This window comes from Trachurus japonicus, chromosome 20 (genome assembly GCF_045865225.1).
Source record: "Trachurus japonicus isolate A0001 chromosome 20, Traja_1.0".
Taxonomy (NCBI): domain Eukaryota; kingdom Metazoa; phylum Chordata; class Actinopteri; order Carangiformes; family Carangidae; genus Trachurus; species Trachurus japonicus.
The window spans coordinates 26,990,747-27,015,272 of record NC_140926.1 but is presented as its reverse complement, the minus strand read 5'-3'; the positions used below and the strand labels follow the sequence as shown (position 1 = coordinate 27,015,272).

At 46.6% G+C, this 24,526-nt stretch overlaps 1 protein-coding gene across 4 annotated transcripts in view; it reads right to left on the bottom strand.

Annotated features, from left to right (window-relative positions):
* The window catches only part of LOC146967037 (sodium channel protein type 5 subunit alpha-like), a 468,832-nt gene that overhangs the window by 324,098 nt on the left and 120,208 nt on the right, over positions 1-24,526 (bottom strand). For all 4 annotated transcript variants that reach the window (XM_085763726.1, XM_085763723.1, XM_085763724.1 and 1 more), the window contains one exon: positions 19,266-19,329. In XM_085763726.1, coding sequence (XP_085619852.1) covers positions 19,266-19,329 — 64 coding nt within the window. The remainder of the gene's footprint in view (positions 1-19,265; positions 19,330-24,526) is intronic.

Below are 24,526 nucleotides of genomic sequence, written 5' to 3'. Positions count from 1 at the left end.
GATCGTACCAGACAGGAAGTCGGGCACAGAAAAGGCGAGAGAATCCGGTCAATTTTCAAAATAAAATAAATAAAATGATGATTAATTAAGTTGTTGCTTGTCCGTCTATAGCCTAAATATTTGTCACTTGCGTCTGCACACGAGACACACACACATGTTTAAAATGACAAGCTGAACATTGCTTATACAGGGCTCTACACTAGGGCTGGACGATTATTGCAAAAATCATAATCACGATTATTTTGGTCAATATTGAAATCACGATTATTTACACGATTATGCAGGGGGGGGGGGGGGACTATGCAGGATTTATAGCTTGACCATGCTACATTATTACCTTAAATAAACAGTGCCAATGTGTGTTTAAGGTTTTTAAGTTTATAATTTTAAATATTTATTCAAAATTAATTTAAAACTTTTTTTTTTAAGTTTTATGATCCAGCAGCAGAAACTATACAGGATGTTTAGCTTAACTTTTCTACATTTTTACCTTGAATAAACAGATTTGGAGTAATTGTCATGGTTTAACTTATTAAGAGGGAGAATGGAGGCTCTCTGCTTCCGTGTGTGTGCTTATTGCGTCTCTGGAATGAAATCCAACCTGGGAAGATCAGAGCCTCCGCCCCGCTGCGCTGTCCCAGCTCTCGTCACAAACGCACCCCAGAACTTTTTTTTTTCTTTTTTTTTTGACGCGCCCCATAAGTGATCTCTTGTTTATGACAGATTAAACTACACAAATACGACATCGTATAACGTTATCCGCCGCTCTACAGATTGCTTCCTTGCCGGCTTTGTAAACATATGCACATGTAGGCTACGGGCCGGGGGAAGAGGAGGAGGAGGATTGTTGTTGTGCGGCCGCTTTGAGGTGACGAGCGAGTGTTTTAAATTATTATTTCCCGTTCATTCGTCCTGAGCGGTGGCCGCTGCTCTCTCTTCACTGGCGCTGATTTTTAATCGCCGCCGTCAACACGCGAGTGGACTCGTCCACAGCATTAACTGAGAGAGGAGTGCAGTGCAGGCGCGGGGGCGGAAGCGCACATGTGTGTTTTTCAGAATAAAACACCAATAGACAAAAAAATAATCGTTTTTCTTCGATTACAGTGTTTTTATGATCGTGAGAAGCCAAAATCGTAATCACGATCAAAATTCGATTAATCGTCCAGCCCTACTCTACACAAACATTTGCTAGTTTACTTTAGGAGCACAATGAAAAATGTTTAATTAGCACATTATTTAACCCTGAAATAATGCTGAGTGAAAACCCTGATATGTACTGTATGAGAGTGAGAATATAGGTACTGTATGTGTAAGGAGAATGTATGTGTGAGAATGCCAGAATGAATTATGTCTTGTACGGCCCCTCATTCATCAGAGCCATTGCTTACAGTGTGTGTAGCCTACATTTAGATAATAATGTCTGCATATGCACTCACAACCCATATGCATGTGACATTTTGAAAAATGTTGATGTGTCTTTGCTTAAGCATCATCAGCATTATAAGCAAACACTCAACATCTGGAACATCTTATTGGAAAAGACTCAGTGAGGGTTCAAGCCCTTAATGTTGGCCATTCAATCTAACAACGTTTGACCTTTTTACTCTAACAACATCACTTTGTTATTTTACTTCCTTTCTTTTCCCTTTTTCTCTCTCCGCCCTTTGTTCACTCTGTGACAGCACCACCACCACCCTAAGGTAATTGCCATTCCCCAGCAGATGCAGACAGTTAAAGAACGGTGTGGCCGAGCAGATGCAGCCAGACTGCTTAGCTCAGCCAATGTGCTGTCTCCTGAGGCATGCTGACGCCATAATGCAAGATACAAAAATACCTGAAGTTAGCGCTCTGCTATTGTCAAGCACACAGACAAACAGTGTTTAAAGAGCCTCCAGCTCAGTCTGATGAAGCTGTTTTGTTTTCAGCTCCTTCATTCTCAGAGTGCTGAGGCTTTTGTTTCAGATTCTTGTTTCTCCTAAGACTTGAAGACTGAGCCAAACACTTTTTGCATGTATTTGCTTCTGAATTAGCCATTAGCTACTCATATTTGTAGTGTAGCCACTGACGTACAAACTAGGGGTGTGACTTTGTACACGTGTAAACGTTTACACTAGGGGTGGGACAATATGGGTAACTCACGATTCGATACTGTGGCGATATTTGGCCCACGATAATGATAATATCACGATACACGATATCTGCGATATTCGATATATTGCAAGAAATTTCATCAACGATATATCACGATATACTGTATGTGACTGAAAAAAAAAACATAAAAAGGAAAAATTCTCATGCATTTATTCCAAAACTTCGTACAATGTACAAATGAATAAACACTGTACAGCTGGAGACATTAAAGTGCATGAACATTAATAACATGTTTTATGTAAACCAGGACAGTGCTTTATGATACTTAAAAGTCAGTAGCAACTTGTTTTATGTAATTTTCCATTCATGGTATTTAAAAATCAGCTGTCAGAGAGAGAGCAGCCTCTTTGGTGATAAGAAGAACAAGTTCTCTAGGGTAGGACATGAGGAGAAAAAACATGCAGGTTTTCTGTAACATTATAAGACAGCGCCCTCCCTCACCAGGCTGAATGAACGGGCGATTGGGGAAAAAAAACAAAAAACTCGCTAGTGGAAGCAGCAGCTCTACATCGCGCACAACCGCAACAACAGCAACTACAACTTCCTCCTACAAATGTACGACCGTCGGTGTGACGTGCAGACGCAGTGGGACGACTCCTCAGTCCATGAGTTTCATGTCTCAGACCGGATCATGTAAATCAAGCTGCAGAAATATCCGGGGGACGGCAGCGTCGCGGTAACCGTAGTAACTCACACACACAGAGAGACACATACACCTGTCTGTGTGGTTGCTGTATTTACCTTCGCAAAACAGTTCTTGCAGATTATATTCTTTATCCAGTGTTCTCCTGTCATCTGTTTCGTAAAAGCCAAAGTGGGTCCACACTTTAGAGTGGAAACTCTGGTGGAAACTTGCGGGTGGGTCTTCTTCTTCTGTTGTTGTTCTGTTATTTTGCTGTTGTCTTCTTCACCGGCCGCCACTCACGCCTACTTTACCCTCATTTACGGGATTAGGGCCCCCACAAAAAGGACAGGAGAGATTAAGTACTGACGGTGAAAAAAAAAAGTACTGACGGTGACAACGGGGTAAATCCATAATGTGTGTTGTAACAAAATATCGATATTTGCCGTCAGTGTATCGATTATTTATTGCGACAGAGAGCACAACAATATATTGCAATATCGATTTTTTTTCCCACCCCTAGTGTAACAGACTGTTCTGTGTTTATGCTGAAAAGGAGGTGTGTCCCTCTAAGTTGCCGTAGGGCGGAAATGAGTTCGCGGGGTTCACCGCTGGGGTGTGCAGGTGTCTCGGTCTGGAGGAATAAAGTGAGCAGAGCTGTTGCTGGACACGTTACCTCGTCTCCTGTCCCGTTTATTGTTTTCTACATCACTACAGTATAGGCGAACCCAGAACGCTCGGCTACATTGGTGGCAGCGGTGTTCTTCTGTGAACCGCTGTTTGTGTTTCTCTGTGCGTTTAGTCTGTTGCGGCGCCGTGTCTGTGTTTATTAGCTTAGCTGCCCCAGTATAGCTAGCTGGCTAACCTCGCGCGGTGCTTTGAAGACGGTGCGCTACGTTGTCGACATGTGGCGTGCGGACGAGGACCCTTGGCAGATACTCACCGGGCGGAGATGTTAAAATCGACCTGCCTGCTCCTTTCACCGGTGACGGGAGCCAGAGTTTCCTCAGCTGGGTGAGGCAGTTGGAGGTGGCCGTCAGCGCCACGGCGGGGAGCGGCCGCGGCTGTAAGGAGGAGCTGGTGAGGATTCTTCCTACTCGTCTCGGCAAGTCCGCTTTTCTGCTGTGGGACAGCCTCCCTGATGCAACCAAGTCGGATTATGCTGCAATTAAAGAGAGACTTGGAGCAGCCTTTGGACAGAGACAGTTAATGGACCGCTTCAGAGCCAGCCTGTCGGCCCGTGTGCGTGCGTCTGGTGAGAGCCTGGAGGTGTACGCTGCCGATGTGAGCCGGCTGGTCGCGGAGGCATTTCCGGATTATGGTGATGTTGCACAGCGGGAGGAGGCTGGTCTTGACCCTGTGTTGAAAGCCAAGTGTTTGGAGCTGGGCGCCACGGACCTGGAGGAGGCTTTGCACGTGGCGGAGCGATGTGAAAACGCCAGAGTGGCCCTACAGAGAGACTATGTGAGTACTGCTGCTGCTGCCTACGGTGGTGGGGGTCCATCTGTACAGTCCGTGTCGGTCTCTGAGGGTCTCCAGAGAGCTGTTGAGAAGCTAACAGAGGACATGCACACCATGAGAGTGGACATGAAAGAACTGCATGAGGAAAATCAGAGACTGAGAGCATGGAATACTGACATGAGGGGGCGAAGGCTTCGCTCGCCCTCAGGAGGACGCTGTAGCTGTACCTGTGGTGAGTGGGGCTGCCAGGTGAGGGGCTCTCGTGAGGAACACCGTGGCCGCTCCCCCGATTCTGGGCAGTTCCCACGCCAAGGGGGTTTTCAGTCTCGTGGCTATCGTTCTGATCCTGGCGTGCCCCCCACCTCTAAGCCACCTGGGGGTAGAAGCCCTAGCCCAAGCTGGCGTGCCAGACGCGAGGACGAGCCTAGGCGACGCGGTGTGCACTTCCTGCCACGACAGCAGGAGGCTGACAACGACCATCAGGGAAACGGCCGGTAGCTGGTGTTGAGGCCCAAACACCAGCCACTCCTATGGAGGGCCCCTTGAGCCATGACTTCTCCAATGACATTGCTTGTATGGATTATACTGGCCACTCAACTTCTTTCGTCAGGGGTGTGGTTGAAGGTGCCGAGGTTCCCATGTTGGTGGACTCAGGGGCCTCGGTGTCACTGATTAGTGCGGACCTCCGTATGTCAGTCCCAGCCCTGTGAAACAGGCCCCTGAAAAAGAACTATATTGACTCTCGGGCAGTTAATGGACAAATGTTAGACACACTAGGTACCAGTGAGGTCACCTTCCGCCTGGGCCCGACCTGCTGGCAGCACACTTTCCACGTGCTAAGGGAATCCACCCAGTGTGTTCTGCTCGGACTGGACTTTCTGGCTAAGAATCATGCATTACTGGACTTGGGACGAGGTGTGTTACAACTATGGGACGTTTCGGTGCCCCTGCTTCGGGGTGGAGAGTTGGTCCCACGTTGTTGTAACGTGTCCCTCGCTGATGTCATGACCATTCCCCCGCTGAGTGAGGCTCTGGTGCCGGTGAACATTCTCACCCCTGCTGGAGCTGGTCAGCCTGCTGCGGACTTCGAGGGATATCTGGAACCCAACATTCCAGAAACAACAGGACTGGTGGTTGCTCGTACTGTGAACAGTGTGAGGAATGGTGTGACCTCAGCCCGCATCCTCAATCCCACAGGGGAGGCGGTTGAACTCAAACGGGGACTACACCTGGGTGAGTTTTACCCAGTTGAGAAGAAAGACATTTTTGTGCCGCCTTGTGTCGCTGACAGTCATCCAGCTGTGCCGCCGGCTGCTGCAGGCCCTGTCTCCTTGGAGGAGTCTCCTGTTACAGCTGAGCAGAGGGCCGAGCTGGCTGATCTGCTGCAGAGGTTCACGGATGTTTTTAACCTGTGCGACAGAAACACGGGCAGATGCACACTGATCAAACACCATATAAGGACTGGGGACCACCCCCCCCCCGTGAAACAGCGTGCTTATCGTGCATCACCTGAGAAACGGACAGAGATTGAACGTCAGGTGGCTGAGCTGCTGGCTGATGGAGTTGTGGAGGAGAGCTGTAGCCCCTGGGCATCTCCAGTGGTGTTTGTGAAGAAGAAAGGGGGACAGTGGCGGTTCTGCATTGATTATCGTCGTCTGAACGCAGTGACGATCAAAGACTCACACCCCCTCCCGCGAGTGGATGATAGCCTGGATGCCCTGGCTGGTTCGGCCTGGTTCAGCACACTTGACTTTTCAAATGGCTACTGGCAGGTAGAAGTGGCTGAGGAGGACCGCGAGAAAACAGCTTTCACGACCGGCCGGGGCCTGTATCAGTGGCGGGCTATGCCTATGGGTCTGACAAATTCTCCAGCCACGTTTCAACGCATGATGGAGCTCATCCTGAGGGGCCTGCCATGGCACATTTGTATGGTATATTTGGATGATATACTGATTTACAGCCGTACATTCACAGAACACCTCCTTCATTTGGATGAGGTCCTCTCCAGGATCCAAGTGGCGGGCTTGAAGTTGAATCCCAGGAAGTGCCACTTTGCCAGGGACCATGTTGTGTTCCTGGGCCATGTGGTCTCCAGGGATGGTCTCCAGCCAGACCCACGGAACACTGATAAGGTGAGAACTTGGCCAACCCCCCGCACCCCGTCAGAGGTCAGGGCCTTTGTGGGTCTATGCTCCTATTATAGGAGATTTGTGCGTGATTTCTCCCAGCACGCTGCGCCACTGAACCGGCTGGCAGGGAAGAATGTGCCCTTTGAGTGGTCAGCTGAGTGTGAGGCGGCGTTCACCTACCTCAAGCAAGTGCTTACTTCCTCTCCGGTGGTTACGCTACCTAACTTTGCACTTCCTTTCAAGGTGTACACCGACGCCTCTAAAGACTCTGTTGGGGCAGTGCTGGCGCAGGACGAAGAGGGTTGTGAGAAGGTGATAGCTTACGCCAGCCAGGCCCTCACACACACACAGAAGAGATGGTCCACCTTCGACAGGGAATTATGGGCTGTGGTGTGGGCAGTGCGTGAGTTCAAACACTATGTCGGACTGTCTAAATTCTCCATCATCACTGATCATCGCCCTCTGCTGGGCCTCAGGCGCATGGCTATTGATAATGACCCTACGGGACGAAGAAGTAGGTGGGTGCTGGAGTTGGACCCGTTTGACTGGGTCATGGTTCACAAGGATGGCTCCCGCCACAAAAATGCCGACGCTCTGTCCCGCCGGCCCGTGTCCCCTGACCCGGTCGAGCCAAATGCCCCTTCAGCTGGACTGTACACTGATGATGATGATCTGATCACTCTCTGCCTGCGGACGGGGCACAAACGGAGCCCGTTCCTGTCTATTCACTCTGTGGTAGTGGAGCTGAATTGCGGTCACTACAGCGTGAAGACCCTGACATTAGCACTGTGTTGACCTGGTTGGAGCAGGGCATGGTGCGGCGGCCTCGTAGACTCCCCAGGGATTCCTCTGCCAGCTTGAGGAAGCTATGGACTGAGTTTCACCGTCTCTCTGTGATTGAGGGGCTGCTGTGCCGCACGGCGTTGCCTGAAACCACGGGGGAGAAGCGAATTCAGACTGTTGTTCCTGCAGCCATGGTGCCGGAGCTCCTTCAGCAGTTACATGGGGGGCCAGCGGCTGCACACTTTTCCGCTGAACGTGTGTGGGAAAAGGCCAGGCAATCCTGCTACTGGCCCTTCATGTTGAGAGACATAAGACAGTGGTGTGAGCAATGCAGGGCCTGTCAGACTCGCAGAAGCCCAGTTCCAGGGCCGAGGGCTCCCATGGGAGGGGCCCGGGTTGACCGTCCTCTGCAGAGGGTGGCCGCAGACATCCTGGAGCTACCCATGACTTCTCGGGGGAACAGGTACATCTTAGTTGTGGAGGACTACTTTACTAAGTTTGTTGCCCTGTATGCTTTACCGAATCAGACAGCACACACAGTCGCACGCTGTCTGTTTGAGGATTATGTGTTGGTGCATGGTGTCCCTGAAATCCTGCATAGTGACCAGGGCCGTCAGTTCGAAGCTGAGGTGATTCAGAGCCTCTGTCAGTGGCTGGGGATTAAGAAGACACGCACCACTGCCTATAATCCAAAATCTGACGGCATGGTGGAGCGTCACAACCGGACTTTGATCGATCAGCTGGCTAAGATGTTGCTTTCTCATGGGGGTGAATGGGACAATTATGTGAAGCAAGCCGCCTTTGCATATAACACCTCTAAACATGCCAGCACCCGGTTCACCCCCTTCTACCTCATGCACGGACGTGAGGCACGGGTTCCTGCGGACGTGCTGGTGCCCGCTAGTGCACGGGACTCCCGGGGCACTGGGTCCCAGATGGATTATGCATCCACCATTGCAGAGCGGCTGGAGTCAGCCTTCAGCACAGCCAGGCTTAACTCTGCAGAGGCTCATGAGAGACAGAAAATGTACTATGACGAGAGTAGCTGCCACCGTCCCTATGGTGTAGGTGTGCTGGTGTGGCTGAATAATCCCACGGAAAGCCGTATGAAGCTGGCACCGCACTGGAAGGGCCCATATCGGGTCGTGCAAGTGCTGGTTTCTGGTGGAGAAGCTGCACTAACATATCGCATCATCAACCCCCTCGACCCGATGGAGCGGGCGCAGGTGGTTCATCATGACAGACTGAAACCATACACTCTGCCATTGCCTGCACAGACTGTTCCTGCCACTCCTGTGGCCTTCATGTCTCCTCCTGCAGTCGAGTCTTCACCAGTTCACCAGCTCCCACAAAGCGGGGATCAGCCTCAGGCTGGTGAGTTGGACAATGGACTGTGTGGGAACTCGCCGGAGCTCAGATCCGGACGGTCTCGCAGGGGGCGAGTGGTGCGACCTCCGTCCCATTTGCAGGACTTTGTCATGTTTTGAAGTTACTGTGTTCTGGGCTGGGCAATGCAATTAAGCCTTTCACGCTAAAAAAAAAAAAAAAAGAAAAAAAATGATATAGAAGTTGGAAGAGGGTGTGTGAGATGACTCAGGGTATTAAAGAGAAAAAAAAAAAGAGTTTTTGTTAATTTGATTTCAGGCTAGGTTTCATGTGTATAGCCTCCAGGTATTGCATAAATGTTTAGCAGTGTTTGTACGTGTGTACGTTTGAACCACTTGTTGCAGGGTGACAGTATAGTTTACACTTAATCACTGCTTAGAAGGTTTACAGTCCAGGTAATTGTATTTGTATATTTTAATTATCTGTATTCTGGTCCTTTACAGGTAATAGGAAGTTTTGGGGGTATTCTATTCCCATGTATTTTTTTTTTATTTTTTTACAGATTGTGTTGTGTCCCTGGTTCTGTTTTAGGTGAAACGTGGACGTTTCTTATTGAGGGGGGGACGTGTGTAACAGACTGTTCTGTGTTTATGCTGAAAAGGAGGTGTGTCCCTCTAAGTTGCCGTAGGGCGGAAATGAGTTCGCGGGGTTCACCGCTGGGGTGTGTAGGTGTCTCGGTCTGGAGGAATAAAGTGAGCAGAGCTGTTGCTGGACACGTTACCTCGTCTCCTGTCCCGTTTATTGTTTTCTACATCACTACAGTATAGGCGAACCCAGAACGCTCGGCTACACTAGTTTACACGGAATGAAACTGTAAACGTTTAGTAAAAAATCCCTAAACGATACACGCATTTTTTTTACATAGCGTACATTTTGGGGGGCTGGGTGAAAAATAGTCACTGTCTTAATTTAGAGAAAACTATGATTTAATAAAAATGATGCTGTGACGCGCTTCCCTCCTTCAGACAAAATGTGCATGAGTGCGTTTTTTTTCCCTTTTTTTTTTTTTTTTTTGCGAGCGAGTGTGATGGCGCCGCCACCGAGTAAACGCCCATCCGAAATAAACGCCCATCCGAAATAAACGCCGGGTCAAACATTGCTTTTCTGGTTGCCAAAAAATATTCTATGCAAATATAGCCTCCCTAAACACAAACAAATAACCTTAAACGGATTGAAAGGGGTGTCTCGAGACATTGAAGACGGCCGAGGACTGAGACGCCTCTGGGCTGGTTGCTCCTGCCCAGTCTGTCCACTCCTCTCATCCCCACTTCAGCACCTCTCCTGGGCTGCACCGTGTCGGCTCGGCTCGGCTCGCTCCTCGTTTTAAATGACTTTACTCCTTTTAAAAGTAGCGTAAACAATTTACTGTTCTGATCACTCATATGCGTGTATAGTTAGGCAATATGGTGCATTATTATTAATTATACTTAAAAAATAAAGGACGGTGGAGCGAGCCAAGCTGTAGCCGCGGACAGGTGCTGAAGTGTGGGAGAGGAGGGAGAGACTGGGCTCCGCGGGGCTCTTGCAACATGCGGCGGATCAGGAAGGGTGGAGGACCGACATGACAGGGGGTCTTGGTCTCCTACCTGTCCGGGCCAGGACCGCGAAGGTCAGCGAGACGCCGAGACCCGGGGGGGGGGGGGTACGGTGTTCGACTCTGAACGCTCACCGGGCTGATCTCTCCAGTTACGGTGCGGTGCGTGTCGGGGGGGAGGGGGGCGGGACGAATCCGCCGTCGGGTGGCTGCAGTGTCAGTGCTTCCACCGGCTGCGCATATCAGACTAAACAAAAATAAGGCTATAGCAACTTATAGCGGTCCTGAAGCGTGTACACGAAAAAAAATGCACAGTGTACACGTGTACATATTTTCGTACACGTTCACACCTCTAGTACAAACAGCTATGGTTGGATCACTGTGATACTGACAGTGTTTCTCATACATTCATTTATCTGTGGTGGTGCGCCACCAATCAATTATTTCCGCCACAAACAGATTTTTCCAGTGTTTTCCATACATAGACCAATGTGTGGCGGGGGGCGACCGCCATTCCGAAAATTTCCGAAGGGGCCGCTATTCCGAAGGTGTCAATCGCAATGTTTTATTTTGAAGGGTCAGGGACTGGATTCTCTCGTGTGTCTTTGTTTGACTTCCTGCCCGGCTTGACGATCGCTCGCGGAAAATACACCAGATGAAACAATCGGTGCAGGGCGCGAGCCAGCGGCGTGTCTGGTTTGTGTGAACAACACAATCGGTTAACATGGGCCGGCTAATAATGTACAGTGGGCTAATACAAGACAAAAAACTATGAATGTGAACCCCTTCCTGGATTCGTGCTGCTCTCCCCACTGGACTACCGCAGCAATCAATTAATTGGCTTTACGACAGCATATTTAACCAACTTTTCGAAATGGCACACCTTTTTTCAGATTCGGAATGGTGGCCCTTTTTTTTTTGTTGTAGTTTTTGACATGGGGCCAGAGCCGCAATCCTCTCTCTGAAACGTTGGCATTCTCCACCCACCGGTGTTTTCAAAATTTAAGCATGGCTGTGTTACATCCAGTTGCTTTCACAAAATCCTTGTGTCGGGCTGGGCTATCATGAAACAGCCAGTATCAACTTGAAAGTCCGTGTTCAACTTCCCATCCGGTGGATTTACATCCATCTCTGAATGCATTGTGCACTATGTACAAACCGCACGCGCCGATGTTGATGAGCGTCTTTCCCGCATCAAGTCTCCACTTGCTTCTGGAGTATTTCGAACGGTTCCAGGGTGCCATTCCGAAGGGCCGCCACTCCGAACGTTTACTTTAATTTGTCGGAATGCCGACCCTTAATTATTTATGGGAAAAGGGTGCCATTACGAACCTGAAAGAAAGGGTGCCATTCCGAACCTGAAAAAATCTTGAATGGTTTAAGGCACGGAGTAAACAAACGTTGTTACGGTGGTAGCGTAGTGGTCAGAGCATCTGATTTTGACGCGGTGGATCAGGGTTCGACTCCCGGGGGAGATACATATTAACTGAGATTTTATTGGCCCCTACCTAACCTTTTTACTAAACTTAACCAACTCCTTTCTACATTGCCTAAACCTAACCAAAGCACAGAGCAAGGACATTTATTTTCAGCAGGAGTGCCGCGGCTGCATCAGACCATGGATGTAATGCATCAGACTCGCACCTGGGTGAAACTTTGGAGGCGGAGGGGGAGGGGAAGGGGGAGGGGCCGGTCGGGCGCTGTCCCCGCGGCGCGTTGTGTCAAGCCGGGCAGGAAGTCAAACCACGAGAGAATCCGGTCAATTTTCAAAATAAAACACATTCGGAACGGCGGCCCCTCGGGAAGTTCGAAATGACGGACCTTCGGGAATTTTCGGACTGGCAGACCGTCGGAATGGCGGTCCTTCGGAATGGCGGTCGCCCCCCATTTCGAACACTTTCCAATTTACGTTCGGCCCGTCCATAGAGATCTGGACCAGATTCTGAGCTCCGATCTCTGAAAGCAAGTTGTTCAGTTTCTCAACAATGTTTATAGCTGTTGCATGACCCAGAAACTCCGAGCTGATGTACGTCGTTTTCACCTCGGGCCCGTCCCATGTCCTCACATGCATGTCTACCTGTTTAGACTGCAAGTAGTGATTCAGGCTTTCATCAAATAACATGACATATCTTTGCGAGGACACTCAACGTAAAGTGAGTCCTTTAAAGTAGGGTGCCAGTCCAAATGTACACAGATATGCACATTTGCGTTCGCCACAAGCAAATTTCATTGCTATTTGGCTATCTGGAAAAATAGCTTGGAAAAGCTGGCTTATATCTTCACATGACTTGTATGAAAAGTGAGCATTAGCTACCTTTAGCGCCCATAAAACTTCTGAAGTTAGCACTTGGCACTAGCTTCGCGGGCAGCCACAGCAGCATGGTGCTTTGCTTCCTTTGCATGGCTAGACAATGCTCCCTCCCCCTTCCCCTTCAGGCTGCACTTGAAAATAAGAATTTTGTTCTTAATTTGCTCGCCTGGTTAAATAGAAATATTAGAGATATCAAAGGTCTTCCTGCACATGACACCAGCCATGATTTATAAATCTCTTTATGCAGCCAAATGAAGAGTTCTTTTCCAAAACGCTATAAATCCATTTTAATAGTTTTCCAGAAAATTACATTTTTTACCTAGACCCACCCATTTTGTTAATATTCAATTTATCCTGTTAAAATGATTGTTGGCTCAGTCTGGACATGTTGAACAATGATTATTAAATCAAACAACAATATTGTTGATTAAAAACTCAAAGTTTATTTTATTTTTTCTCAAAACGCTATAAATCCACATTTAAAAAAACAAAAATTGATGGTTTCTGTCTTGAAAAACCAACCAACATGACATGAGAACATCACTGAGGTGCTGCTTGTCTCTCTCTCTCTCTCTCTGTGTGTGTGTGTGTGTGTGTGTGTGTGTGTGTGTGCGCGCACGCACGTCGAGGGGAGGGAGGGGGGCGGTAATGATGTCTGTCTCTTTACATGTTAAACAAAGAGAACTATGGACTATGGAAGTTTTAATAGTCAAAATACAGACGCTATAATGATGTGAGCACATGTTGCTGTAAACAAAACTACGTCTTTGCTGTAAAAAAAAAAAAAAAATCGATCGTTGATACGGAGGACACGCGGCGTTACGGGGGGGGGGGCTACGGTATGCGGGGGCTGTGGGGGTATAGGCTACTTAACGGCACAGTGTCCACCACATAAACAGATACAGTAATTAACACAGAACCCAGAAACTACTGAATGAATGACTGAAAACAGACCTGGGTTCAGAGCACCGCCATGTTGGACTGCATGGAGCTGCTCATAGAATTCTGAGGAGAGGGAGGAGATGTCGCGTTTTGGCTAAAAATAGACTTGGCGCTTATCGCGGTTTGGAGGAGAACTGCATCTTGCGGTGCCTTTTAAACAGGGAAATGTAGCGATTTGACGTGATACGTTGATGGAGCAGTGTAATAGGCTCAGTACACAGCAAAATGGCGTGACAAACTCATTTTTTTTAAATTTGGCGTTTATCGCGTTTTGGAAAAGAGCTCTTCAAATATTGTTGAAGACGCATTTTCCTGGCATCTTTGCGAGCTTAACTGCATGTTGTCACCGATCTGCACCTTGCTACCAGCTTGCTACGCATGACACGTCACGTCACGCGTGACCTGACGAGAACAGAGGCTGATCAGATCAATGCGCGAGACTTTTCAATATGAAATATTTATTGATCAATTTTAAAATCAACATTATAGACTACTAAACGTTATCATTAAAAAAAAAGAAGGTAGAAGGTGCGGAACGCGGAGCGACAAGCGGCATGTGTGGGGAGAGAGCGGAGCAGCGGAAGAGAGCCGTCCTGATCACTTACAATTAAGAGTAATTAAGAGAGGAAACTGCCTGCCGCGTAAATCGGACAGTAAAGTAACACAATTTTTATTTTAATAAAACTGCTAAAACAATTGTCCATAGGCTACAGTGCTATTTTTCCTCATAGATATCCTCAAATCACTCGCAATTAAAAGAGCAAAAAAAAAAAAAAAGCAAGCGACGACAGTGCGCTCCAGCACCCGAGCTGTTGAGATTCAGTCTGGGAACCCCCCGTTCATTTTTCAAAATAAACTGTCGGTCTAAACTACTTAAAAACACTTTCTAACGCTGCACCAAAAGGTAAAGTGTCTGCCGCCATGTTGGATCGACAAGCTATCAACAAAGTCGCTTTGGTGTGTCATCATCGTCTTGCTGCCCCCTCCCCGTTCTGTGATTGGCTCCCTCATTGAGAGAAAAATTGGGTCCATGGTTTCCAGGCTGACTTGCAGAGCACAAAGCAGCATGGGTAAACCCAGGCTAAGAGTTTCTACTGACCTTGGATCAAATGTTCCCGAAGCGCTGTAGTGGACTTGGACAATAAAGTGCCTGTGATTGTGTGTGTTGTGTATGCTGCAGCTGGTTGTATAGGTCACAGTGTGTCAGTGTGTATGTCAGAGTGGGTTAGCTCAATGACCTTTGCCCCCAGGCTGGACAAATCAGCACCATGCGTGAGCGGAGGAAGCAAACAACACTGTGATCATCATCATCATCATCATCATCATCATCACTGTCATCAGTGCTCGCTCGCTCGCTCTCCCCTTTCTCTCTCTCGTCCTTGTGAAATCTTCTACAATCTCCATATGTCTGAAACCTGATCCATCCTCTCTCAGGTGGAGGGGCTTTCTCTCCTCCTTTCTCTGCCCTATTTCACTTTTGTGTTCTTCTCTTTCTGTTCCACTTATCTGGGATATCCCATCTTTCTCCCTTCTTTCCCATCTCACTGTTATTTCCTGTTCCCTCTTCCCGTCCTCCTTTTTCCTCTCCCGTCTTCTTCCCCTGTCTCCTCTGATACCCCTACATCCATCCACTGTGTCCTTTCCCTCTGTGTTTCTTCTGGCCCTTTTCTTTCTGCTTCACCTCTCCTGAACTTCCTCTCCTTCCTTTTCTTCCTCATTGGATCATCAGTTAGCTCCCTGTTAGCTACATACAGTATCTGCAGATAGATTTCTTGTGGCATGGCTAGCTTCAGACAAGCTCGTCTTCCCAGAGGCTGTGCTGCTGTGAGGCGGATGACAGTGTGTTTTTACAGACAGGGTATTGTCATAGCTGTGTCACTCAGAGTGTATGTCAGCCTCCTGCTCTCAGCACAGTGGACAGTCAGCACAGATATGTCACACAGCACTGCAAAACATGCTACCAGCAGCAAGACTCACACAGGCCATCACACACATGCAGCTTCATTATGCTGTGGGAAGCTCAACCAGAAAACATCCACAGGCTTCAACTACAGTCGGGAGAAGGACATCAAGTGTTGTTTTAGATGAAATGTTTTTTTGTTTTTTATAAGAGCCCATTACCCTTCACACAAGTGGGGGACATATCTGATGGTGCTATATCAAGACAGTGGATGATGGGAAATTTAGCAAAACACCAGCACATAAAACTACCACAGACCAAAAACTGAGTGAAATAGAAGTGACAAGCCGCCATGCCTGATGAGTGACATCAACATAAAGAGACAGTGATGTCTTTGCCTCTTCCCTCCTGACACATCAAAGCCTTTTCACACATGTATTTCTCAGCCCTGAACTAATCCCAACCTCAGAAGACAAACTGCTCACAGATATTTATCTTTAAACTGTTCCCCTCCTCACACAAGTATACTAAACAATGGCTTACGGTGAGCTTCGAGCTGATTTACTAATGGACAAAGCTCTGAAGAAAGCATCAAGTGAGGAAATTACATATTTTATTCCTCTAATGGATTCATTTGTTTGCCTGTCAATGATATTTCCTCTAGGGTGACCAAACGTCCTCTTTTACCCGGACATGTCCACTTTTTACGTCCTGTACGGGGCGTCCGGGAGGGTTTTATAAATTCATGAAAATGTCCGGTTTTCATTGTTTTTCATGGGACCATTAAACGTACTTGACTGGCGCTTTGCACAGAAAACTCTGGTATTCGACCAGGAAGAGGAGCTTCCGCTGCAAACAAGCTTGAAATATAGACTTATTTAATTTTTTTCGGAACAATTTCGCATTTCGGGGCTTCAATACAAGACGGACATTACATATGAGCAGCATGGAGGTATTTGGATGTTTTTTGGTGTGTCTTTTTGTTACGAAGACAGTTGGTAGGTATCCATTTGCAACCATTATATGGACATGCACTGCTACGCCGAGACCCCCTGTAACTCAGAGAAGCCACGGAGGACTCTGAAACTTCTCCCAGCCCTTAGTCCACATGAGGGTGAGTAGATAATGAGTGAAATTTCAATTTTGAGTGAACTATTCCTTTAAGCTGGCCTGCTCTCCCTGTCTCCCTTGCCTACCGAAAGCTTCCTCCTTCAGCTGTTGTTAACATTTACATGTTTCCCACATTCTCTGTTATAAACTGTTCTCTTGTCTGTAACAACATCTATGTCCTGTCTGTCCGTCCTGAGCTCACCCTGAGCTTTCTCCTGGTTTTCCCTGTTAAAAGGGTTTTCCATGGAGTTTTTCCTCAGTGGATGTGAGGGTCTAAGGACAGAGGATGTTGTTACGATGCCATGTAAAGCCCTTTGAGACAAACTGTTTGTAAAAACGGGCTATACAAATAAAATTGCCTTGCCTTGCCATAGGTGGTAGGTGCACCCACCGGAAGTTGCCATGTTGCATCACCATCTTTGAATACGGTACGCATAAGCGGACAAACTTGGCTCAAACGCTCTATTGAGTGTCTGTGACTCGGCTTATGCCCCCGGAGGATGATCGATGTAGTTGTTTTTGTTTTTTTCTGCCGTCATAAAACACACACGGTGCTACAGCTGAGCAGCAATAGCAGCTACATCACAGCAGAGGCTGCTCTGACCGCTGTGGAGCACAGAGACCCACCTCCTTTTTTTTTTTTTTTTTTAGCAGCGCCATTTTCACTGGTGATGCATACCGTATCTATGTCCAATACGTTTGTCCTCTCCTCTGATCTTCCTTCATGGGACCACACTGCGTAACTGTACTGTAAGTCCTCCCGTGTAAGTTTTTGCTGTGAAGTATGACTGAAGGCAAGTCTGCACGTGTGTTAAAATAATAATAATAACAACAACAAAAAAAACGATAGTAATAGGCCTATTTCACAAGATTCTGAAGTGACGTCATACAGGGTAAATCTACATCCGGTCCGGTCAGCTGCGGCTAGAGCGACTGACAGAGTGGCAACACTTTTCATTCAAACAAACTAATACGACCGCCACAAAAGATTTCATCAGTGAGACTAACATTAATCTCCTAAAAAAAGTTTAACCAGTCAGCGGTAAACCTCTAAAAACCTGTGGATAAAGTTACCTGGATGTAGCCTACGAGCATATGCTACTAGCCCCCGGTCGCTGCTCCCTTTGCATTTCTCCCAAAACAAGCACATTTCCTAACAGGCAATATCTGGATAAACTGAGAACAGGCAGGGGATTTAACGGCGATGTTCTCGCATTAAAGAATATTAAAACTTTTAGCAGCTTTACTGCTATCACTGTCAGTTGCTGCTGAACAGCGATAGCGATGCTAATTTGTTAGCCCGTCGTTAGCATTAAGCTAGCGGACGTTATGCTTAGCTAGCATTAAGCTAACGGACTTTATGCTTAGTAGTGGTACTGGCTGTGTGTGGTTTGAAGGTTGTTTCAAATAATGTGGGTTTGAGTGAACATCTTTGATGATTAAATACATATTGCCGCTTAATATGTTTTATGTATGGCATTATTACAGTAGGCTAATGATTAGCCGCTAATCTTCCATTTGGACAGTGACAGATAAAACCTTGAAGCAAGAAGATTTTGTTGGAGAACTGACGCCTAGGATCCACTGGCGTCAATGCGATTTCTTGCCGGACGCGACGCCTCCAAAAAAACGGACGCTTCGGTAGGCGGGAACACAGACCGGCGAGTTAACGGACAGTGGACAAACAGACCCCCGCCCCCCCGAGCTGTTCTCTATCTCGCTCCCCATTGGACAGTGACCCTGCGTCGGACGCGTTCATTTGCATAAAGTTGAGCTCCGGTCAACTTTTGGACGCGCCGCAACTGCTCGAACGGACGCGCCGCTTACCCAGAATGCTTTGCGGGCGCGTCATTAACGGTTTGACGCGTCCCATAGAAAATGAACTGGCAGCCGCGTCGCGGCGGACGAAACGAACGCCAGTGGATCCCAGGCGTGACATTGATATACAGTAATTCAGTAACGGTTGTAAACCAGTGTACGGTTTAGTTTTAATATTTTTCTGTTCAAAAGCAAGCTAAACAAAGTCTTTTCCATCATCTCTTCGTATACCCTGCCCTGCTAGAAAAACCAGCATGGAAATGATGCTGGTCTACGCTGTTTTGTTTTTTTTATCAGTAGCCAAAACCCACTTCTTTCTCAGGTCTTTCTTTCGGAAACTCATGGAAATGCAAGTACGGCTATTTTGTCTAGAATTTGTACACTGAGGTACGCAGCAAAAGCTTTTATTTTTGGATTCAGCCATTGCGCTTCCGCGGCCGGAAGTAGTTTTACCCTGTAACGGAAACCGGAAGTACCTAAACCCGGAAGTCGTGAAATAGGCCTATCGGTCAAAGATATTGTTAGCAGTTTGCGGTTAGTTTGCAAATGTATTTGTCCTCTAATAATCCTCCTGACGGAGTACACATGCCCTGTCTGCCGCCGCTGTTAGTCTTCAGGCGTCAGATAGAGAGGAGAAACTCAGGGTTAGTAGAAGAAAAAGTGCTAGCGAGCAGGTTAGTTTCACAGAGTATGTTGCCATGGTAACTAACTCAGAGTCAGAGTCAGTTACCTCTAACTCTGGGCCAACTAACTTCACTAAACCTGCTTTCGGAAACAGGGGCCCGGACAAACTGACTAGATTTTTGTGCTCATAGGTCAAAGGTCACAGTGACCTCGCAACACAGTTTGTCACTTAGGATTTCTATTTTATAAAACCTATTAACGGGGATATCTGAAATGGCAGAGGCAGACAGCTACAGGGAGGTGATTTCTGAAACAGATGTCTATTTAAATGTTCCAAATGATGGAGTGTCAACAGATACTCAACAACAGCAGCTCAAAACCTTTAACCCATCAACCAGAAGCTGGCCCAAGCAGCTCAAACAGTCAACCACCTTAACTCCATCATCCTCAGCTATTGGGTCTGTGTGAAAATGGAACCGGAGACGACCACTCACCCTGCGTCACTGCTGTTCCCACAGATTAAGGCATCCTTGGCTCCCTCCACCTTGTAGAAGTTGTCTAGAAAAACAGGATAAAATTCCATGTTAGATTTGGTTTCTCCCAAACTTCAGCTCAGGAGATTCTTCCTGTCTGCTCCTCTACACCTCCATGCTCCACCCACACAGGTGTTTTCACTTATTGCCACTTATTCTGCTTCTGCCCCTCAGGACTGTGGGACCACTCGTTTACATCTAGTGCAGAAATTAAGATACATGTGAAGGTGTAAATCACAGCATTAAAGGGATAATTCACCCAAAATTCAAGTTTCACTCATTATCTACTCCCCCTCATGTGGACTAAGAGCTGGGAGAAGTTTCAGAGTCCTCCGTGGCTTCTCTGAGTTACAGCGGGGCTCCGTGCAGCACTGCATGTCCATATGACGGTTGAGAACGGAGCTCACTTTTCTTCGTCCAAAAAGACACACCAAAAAAACATCCAAATACCTCCATAGTGCTCGTCTGTAATGTCCCTCTTGTATTGAAGCCCCGACATGAGAAATTGTTCAGAAAAAAAGTCTATATTTTAAGCTTGTTTGTAGCGGAAGCTCCCAGTGTTGCTCTGCCGGATCTCGCGCGATTTGCGGAGCCGTGAACTGGGCGTCAATACAAATCGCGCAAGATTTACACAGACACAGGAAGAGCAGTGAACTGAGACACTGGGAGCTTCCGCTACAAACAAGCTTAAAACATAGACTTATTTAATTTTTTTTGGAACAATTTCTCATGTCTGGGCTTCAATACAAGGGGGACATTACAGACGAGCACTATGGAGGTATTTGGATGTTTTTTGGTGTGTCTTTTTGGACGAAGAAAAGTGAGCCCCGTTCGCAACCGTCATATGGGGACATGCAGTGCTGCACGGAGCCCCGCTGTAACTCAGAGAAGGCACAGAGGACTCTGAAACTTCTCCCAGCCCTTAGTCCACATGAGGGTGAGTAGATAGGCTAATGAGTGAATTTTGGGTGAACTATCCCTTTAAGCTCAGAGTCTGCATCACATCTAACCGTGGGTCATTCAGTGAATGCGGGGGTCACTTTCTGCCACTCAACATCTGAATACAACGTAAAAACGTGATGATGACATCGGTTTTCTGTCAACAATCAACATGCTAACCCATGTGTTGCTATACCAAAACATCCAAAGGAGCACCACATCTCTCTCTCTCTCTCTCAATTCATTTTTTCCAATCTAAATAGCTTTATTGGCATGACAAGACAGTGCTTATATTGCCCAAGCATTTAACAATAAAATAATATTAATAAAAATAAATAGATGAGTAAGTGAGTGAATCTCTCTCTCTCTCTCTCTCTCTCTCTCTCTCTCTCTCACACACACACACACACACACACACACACATGCCTCTCATCTCTCTTTACGCATACACGCAGCCATTGCGCATAACTGAAACAACTGAAGCTAGCAGACACACAGCCAGATGCAGCATAGCCTACATTCAGACAGGACAAACTCACTCAGCTTTACGTGTTATAACTATAAACAATGCCACGGCTGGCAAAATACATTAAAAGAAGGCTTAAAGCAGAAGTAAGTGATATATTTGTGTTAATATAAGTCTTAAATAGTTATATCTTCCGACAGCAATCACTTACATAGAGTGTTTGGACCGAAACACGGGTCTGTCGGTCACTCTGCTCTGCTCTGAGCAGGAGAAAACATTTATCGTATCCTACAGTTTTTATCCAATGAGGAGAGAGAATGGCATGCAGGGCTGTGTGTGCAGCCAAGGGACGCAGTGAATGTGGCGACGTAGGGACGAGGACTGTTATGGTGCGTTCAAGGAAACTCGTAGACTCGTGTTTTTCCGTCCTGTGAAGTTGTATCAGTTTGATCTGGTAGGAGTTAACGGGTCGGAAGTTACGAGTGGCCGTTATAGTGACTTTCACAGGTAAAACAGGTCGGAAAAACACGAGTGGGTTGCCTGGAACGCTACAAAGTCGTAAGTTGTGACTTGAAGCTGTAATTTACGATTTCAAAAGCCTGCCTCGAACGCAGCATTAGCGAAAACGACCGGATCGCTTACTTCTGCTTTAACGTTACCTTTAGAAGAGTTGTATGCAGGTGTGGCCACTAAACCTAAGTTGGAAGAACAGCGTCTTTCCACTGGGTTGGACATTTTCGGGTCCAGTGTCTCTCAAAGGCCACTTAGGCCAGTTGAAGCAGCTGACACCCAGAACGGATCTTTTCTGAAACGATGGTGTCATAACCCGACCGCTCTACCTGTACCGAGACACACCGCTAGCCTAGCAACGCAACAGTCCATGGACGTAACTTAACAACAGCTGACTACTGTCGGCCCCTCGGACACTGCAGCTGAATCTCGCCCGTTAAATCATCATCATTGTCATATTTGCACTGACACGACTCCCAGTCAACATTTAATCCACTTGTAATGTCTGGAGTTTGAATGGTTTGAATACTGGGGGGAAGCTTTCTGTCTTCTTCTCTCTTGTTGGTGTTTCTGTGTGGCAGCGCTACAGCGCCACACACGCTCCACACAGGCCGAGAGGAGGTACTACAGCGTTTTCTACCGACAGCACCAGCCAGCTCTGAGGTTTTTTTAATCTAATTCTCACCGTAGTGACTTAGTGACATCGTTATAACGTTATCCACCGCTCCATTTATTGATTATCCACAGGCTTCATTGTAAACAACTGCACATGGCCAGACGGCCATGGGTGTGAATTGCAATCTGTCAAAATGATGGATGGTCTCAACATTTTTCTTTACCTCCTACTCACAACTTTATGTTGTAGAGCTCACAGCTGGTGGTAATGAAAGTCCACACTCACAGACAGACCTGTCCCAAAGGTTCAGGAATGGTCGGCTCAGAACATGACTACATCACTCCCGTCAATCACATGTGGCAGGAGGAAGCACAATCGCGCTACACTTAGATTAAAAAATAAAAGCGAATTAATAGAGGCTACAGTAATTCCATACGATTAGAAAATAAGCCTAATCAGTAAATTGGTCTCGTTTTTGGCCCGGTTGGACAGGCAGTGGTATAGGTCAGGTGGCCAACCACACCATCAGACACCACCTTTACATTGTTGTGTTCATATTCACACTCTTATCAAATCCACTGAGATCTTTTTGAACTGAGACAGAGGGGCCAACTGAATAAGTGAATCTGTGAGTCACTATGCCTTTGTTAGGGTGAAAACTGTCTTAACACTGAATGTTTGCCTTTTACTGAGTTTGATATTGTGCCTTACTGGCTAACAAATAAAACAGAGCACCATTGTCTCACTGACTGATGAAATAAGGCTGAACCATATCTCATCAGAACTAACATTCAACATATTCTCTACTTTGACATTACTGATCAACACTGAATATATCTCACTGATGATTGCTTTATTAGATTGAGCACTTACACATTTTACCCAATTAAACAAGTTAATCCTGTGTGTGTCGTGTGAAACATTTGCCTTTATGTACTGTACCTGTTTATGCATTCACTTTAAGTAGTAGTAGAGTTTAGCGTTGTGTTTTAACTAACCTGTTGTGCCTTATGTTTTTTACTAACCCATTGAGTTTAAAGACAACTGAAACTTGTAAGCAAACCATATAGATTTATGTTGAGCCTGATTCATAATGCAATGAGTACCAGTAACCTGTTTGATCATTCAGAGGTAAACTGAGGGCACACAGAGCCACAGTGAAAGCAAAACATCTCCAAGGCTGAAGGGAGGAGAGGATGAGAGGCCTGTGGCCCGCTGAATGAAGTATTGTGAGGAAGAGCTTTAATGATCTGTATTATCTGCCCTGACCCCTCAGACACCTGGGATGGAAAAGTTATGTCAGTGTAGGGAGGGCTTTGTTGTGTTTCAGGCCCAGAGGTTTGTGTGCTGGGAAGATGGGACCAACATGTGCCAGCCAGAAGGCACCAACGAAGGGAGGGCTAAGTTTAAACCACAGCCACTCCCCACCTGTTTCTGACCAATAAGAGTTAATTACACACACATAGTGCGATTTTATTTAAATTAATGTAACGTTTTTGTCTTGAGCAGAAGACAGAGAATTCTCGCTCTCTTGGGATGGTGGTTGCAGCTAACTGCTTGCAGACTGCGATTTCCTGAACAGGTGAGTTTCTTGTATCTGATTCCTTTGATGATCCAGTTTAATAAATAGTTGACCGGAACGTCGTTGTTTGTCCTCTTGGAATAAACGAACACGAATGTCAGCTTTCCTGTTTTTTCTTCCTGACACCTTCACAGGCTCGTCATTGATGATTTTCATAAAAATGTATTTTAACAAATTACATTTTAGTAGGCTAGCCACAAACTTTGTCAGCCCACCTGGTAATGGTCTGTGTTTGCCAGGTAAGAACAAAGCCAAAACTGAAATAGTGGGGAGAACTGTCCTTTAACTCTGATGGAGTTGTTGTGACAGTCATTTTACACATCAACAGCAGAATGCTTTTGTTTTGTTTATTCATTGTGAGTTGTTCCCTCTGATCTGGGAGCTGGATCTCGGCATCTGAGAAGCATCTTTTCAGAGAAACACAGACCTTAAATGCTGTCTTGACATTTTCATCTGTTTGCCTTATGGGAACAACCATTCAGGATACTCATCTTTAATTCAACACATGATTCAGACCACACATATTTAACTCCAGCCATTACAACAGATTATCCTACATTCAAGTGGAAAATATAAAAGTGGGCAATGGGCATTATGTTCCTATCGTGCTTCACTTAATTTACTAAAAGAAACAAGTGAAGCTGCTGTGCTGAGAATAAACAGGTTTCACTTAAACAAAGCACTTCAACATTTCAAAGTCTATAAAGAAGATAAAGCCATCCTCTTCTGCTCCTTTATCATGGTCATGCATGTGCAAAGATTCCCCCCTTGGACAAACAAAAGCAGGTTCTCTGAAGCTTCTATTTGGCTTTTTTTAGGGAGTGTAGCTTTTCATTTGTTATCCGGTGCATCTGGGAGCCAACAACAACTTCTGTAGTCTGACGAGCTTTTTGTTCACCAGCTCAAAGTAACCAGGAAGCAATGACATTATTGCAGAGGCACTTTCTCCCTGGACAAAGCAGACAGAAACAGTTGACTCAAGTCATTACAGGTCTGCGCCTCATTATTCAGGTGTGCCAGCGACCCCCATCTGGGAAGATTTTACTGAGCAGCAGAAAGTTGGAAAAATGGTCTCTACAGGATACAGAGACAGAGTAGGCTTAATTTCA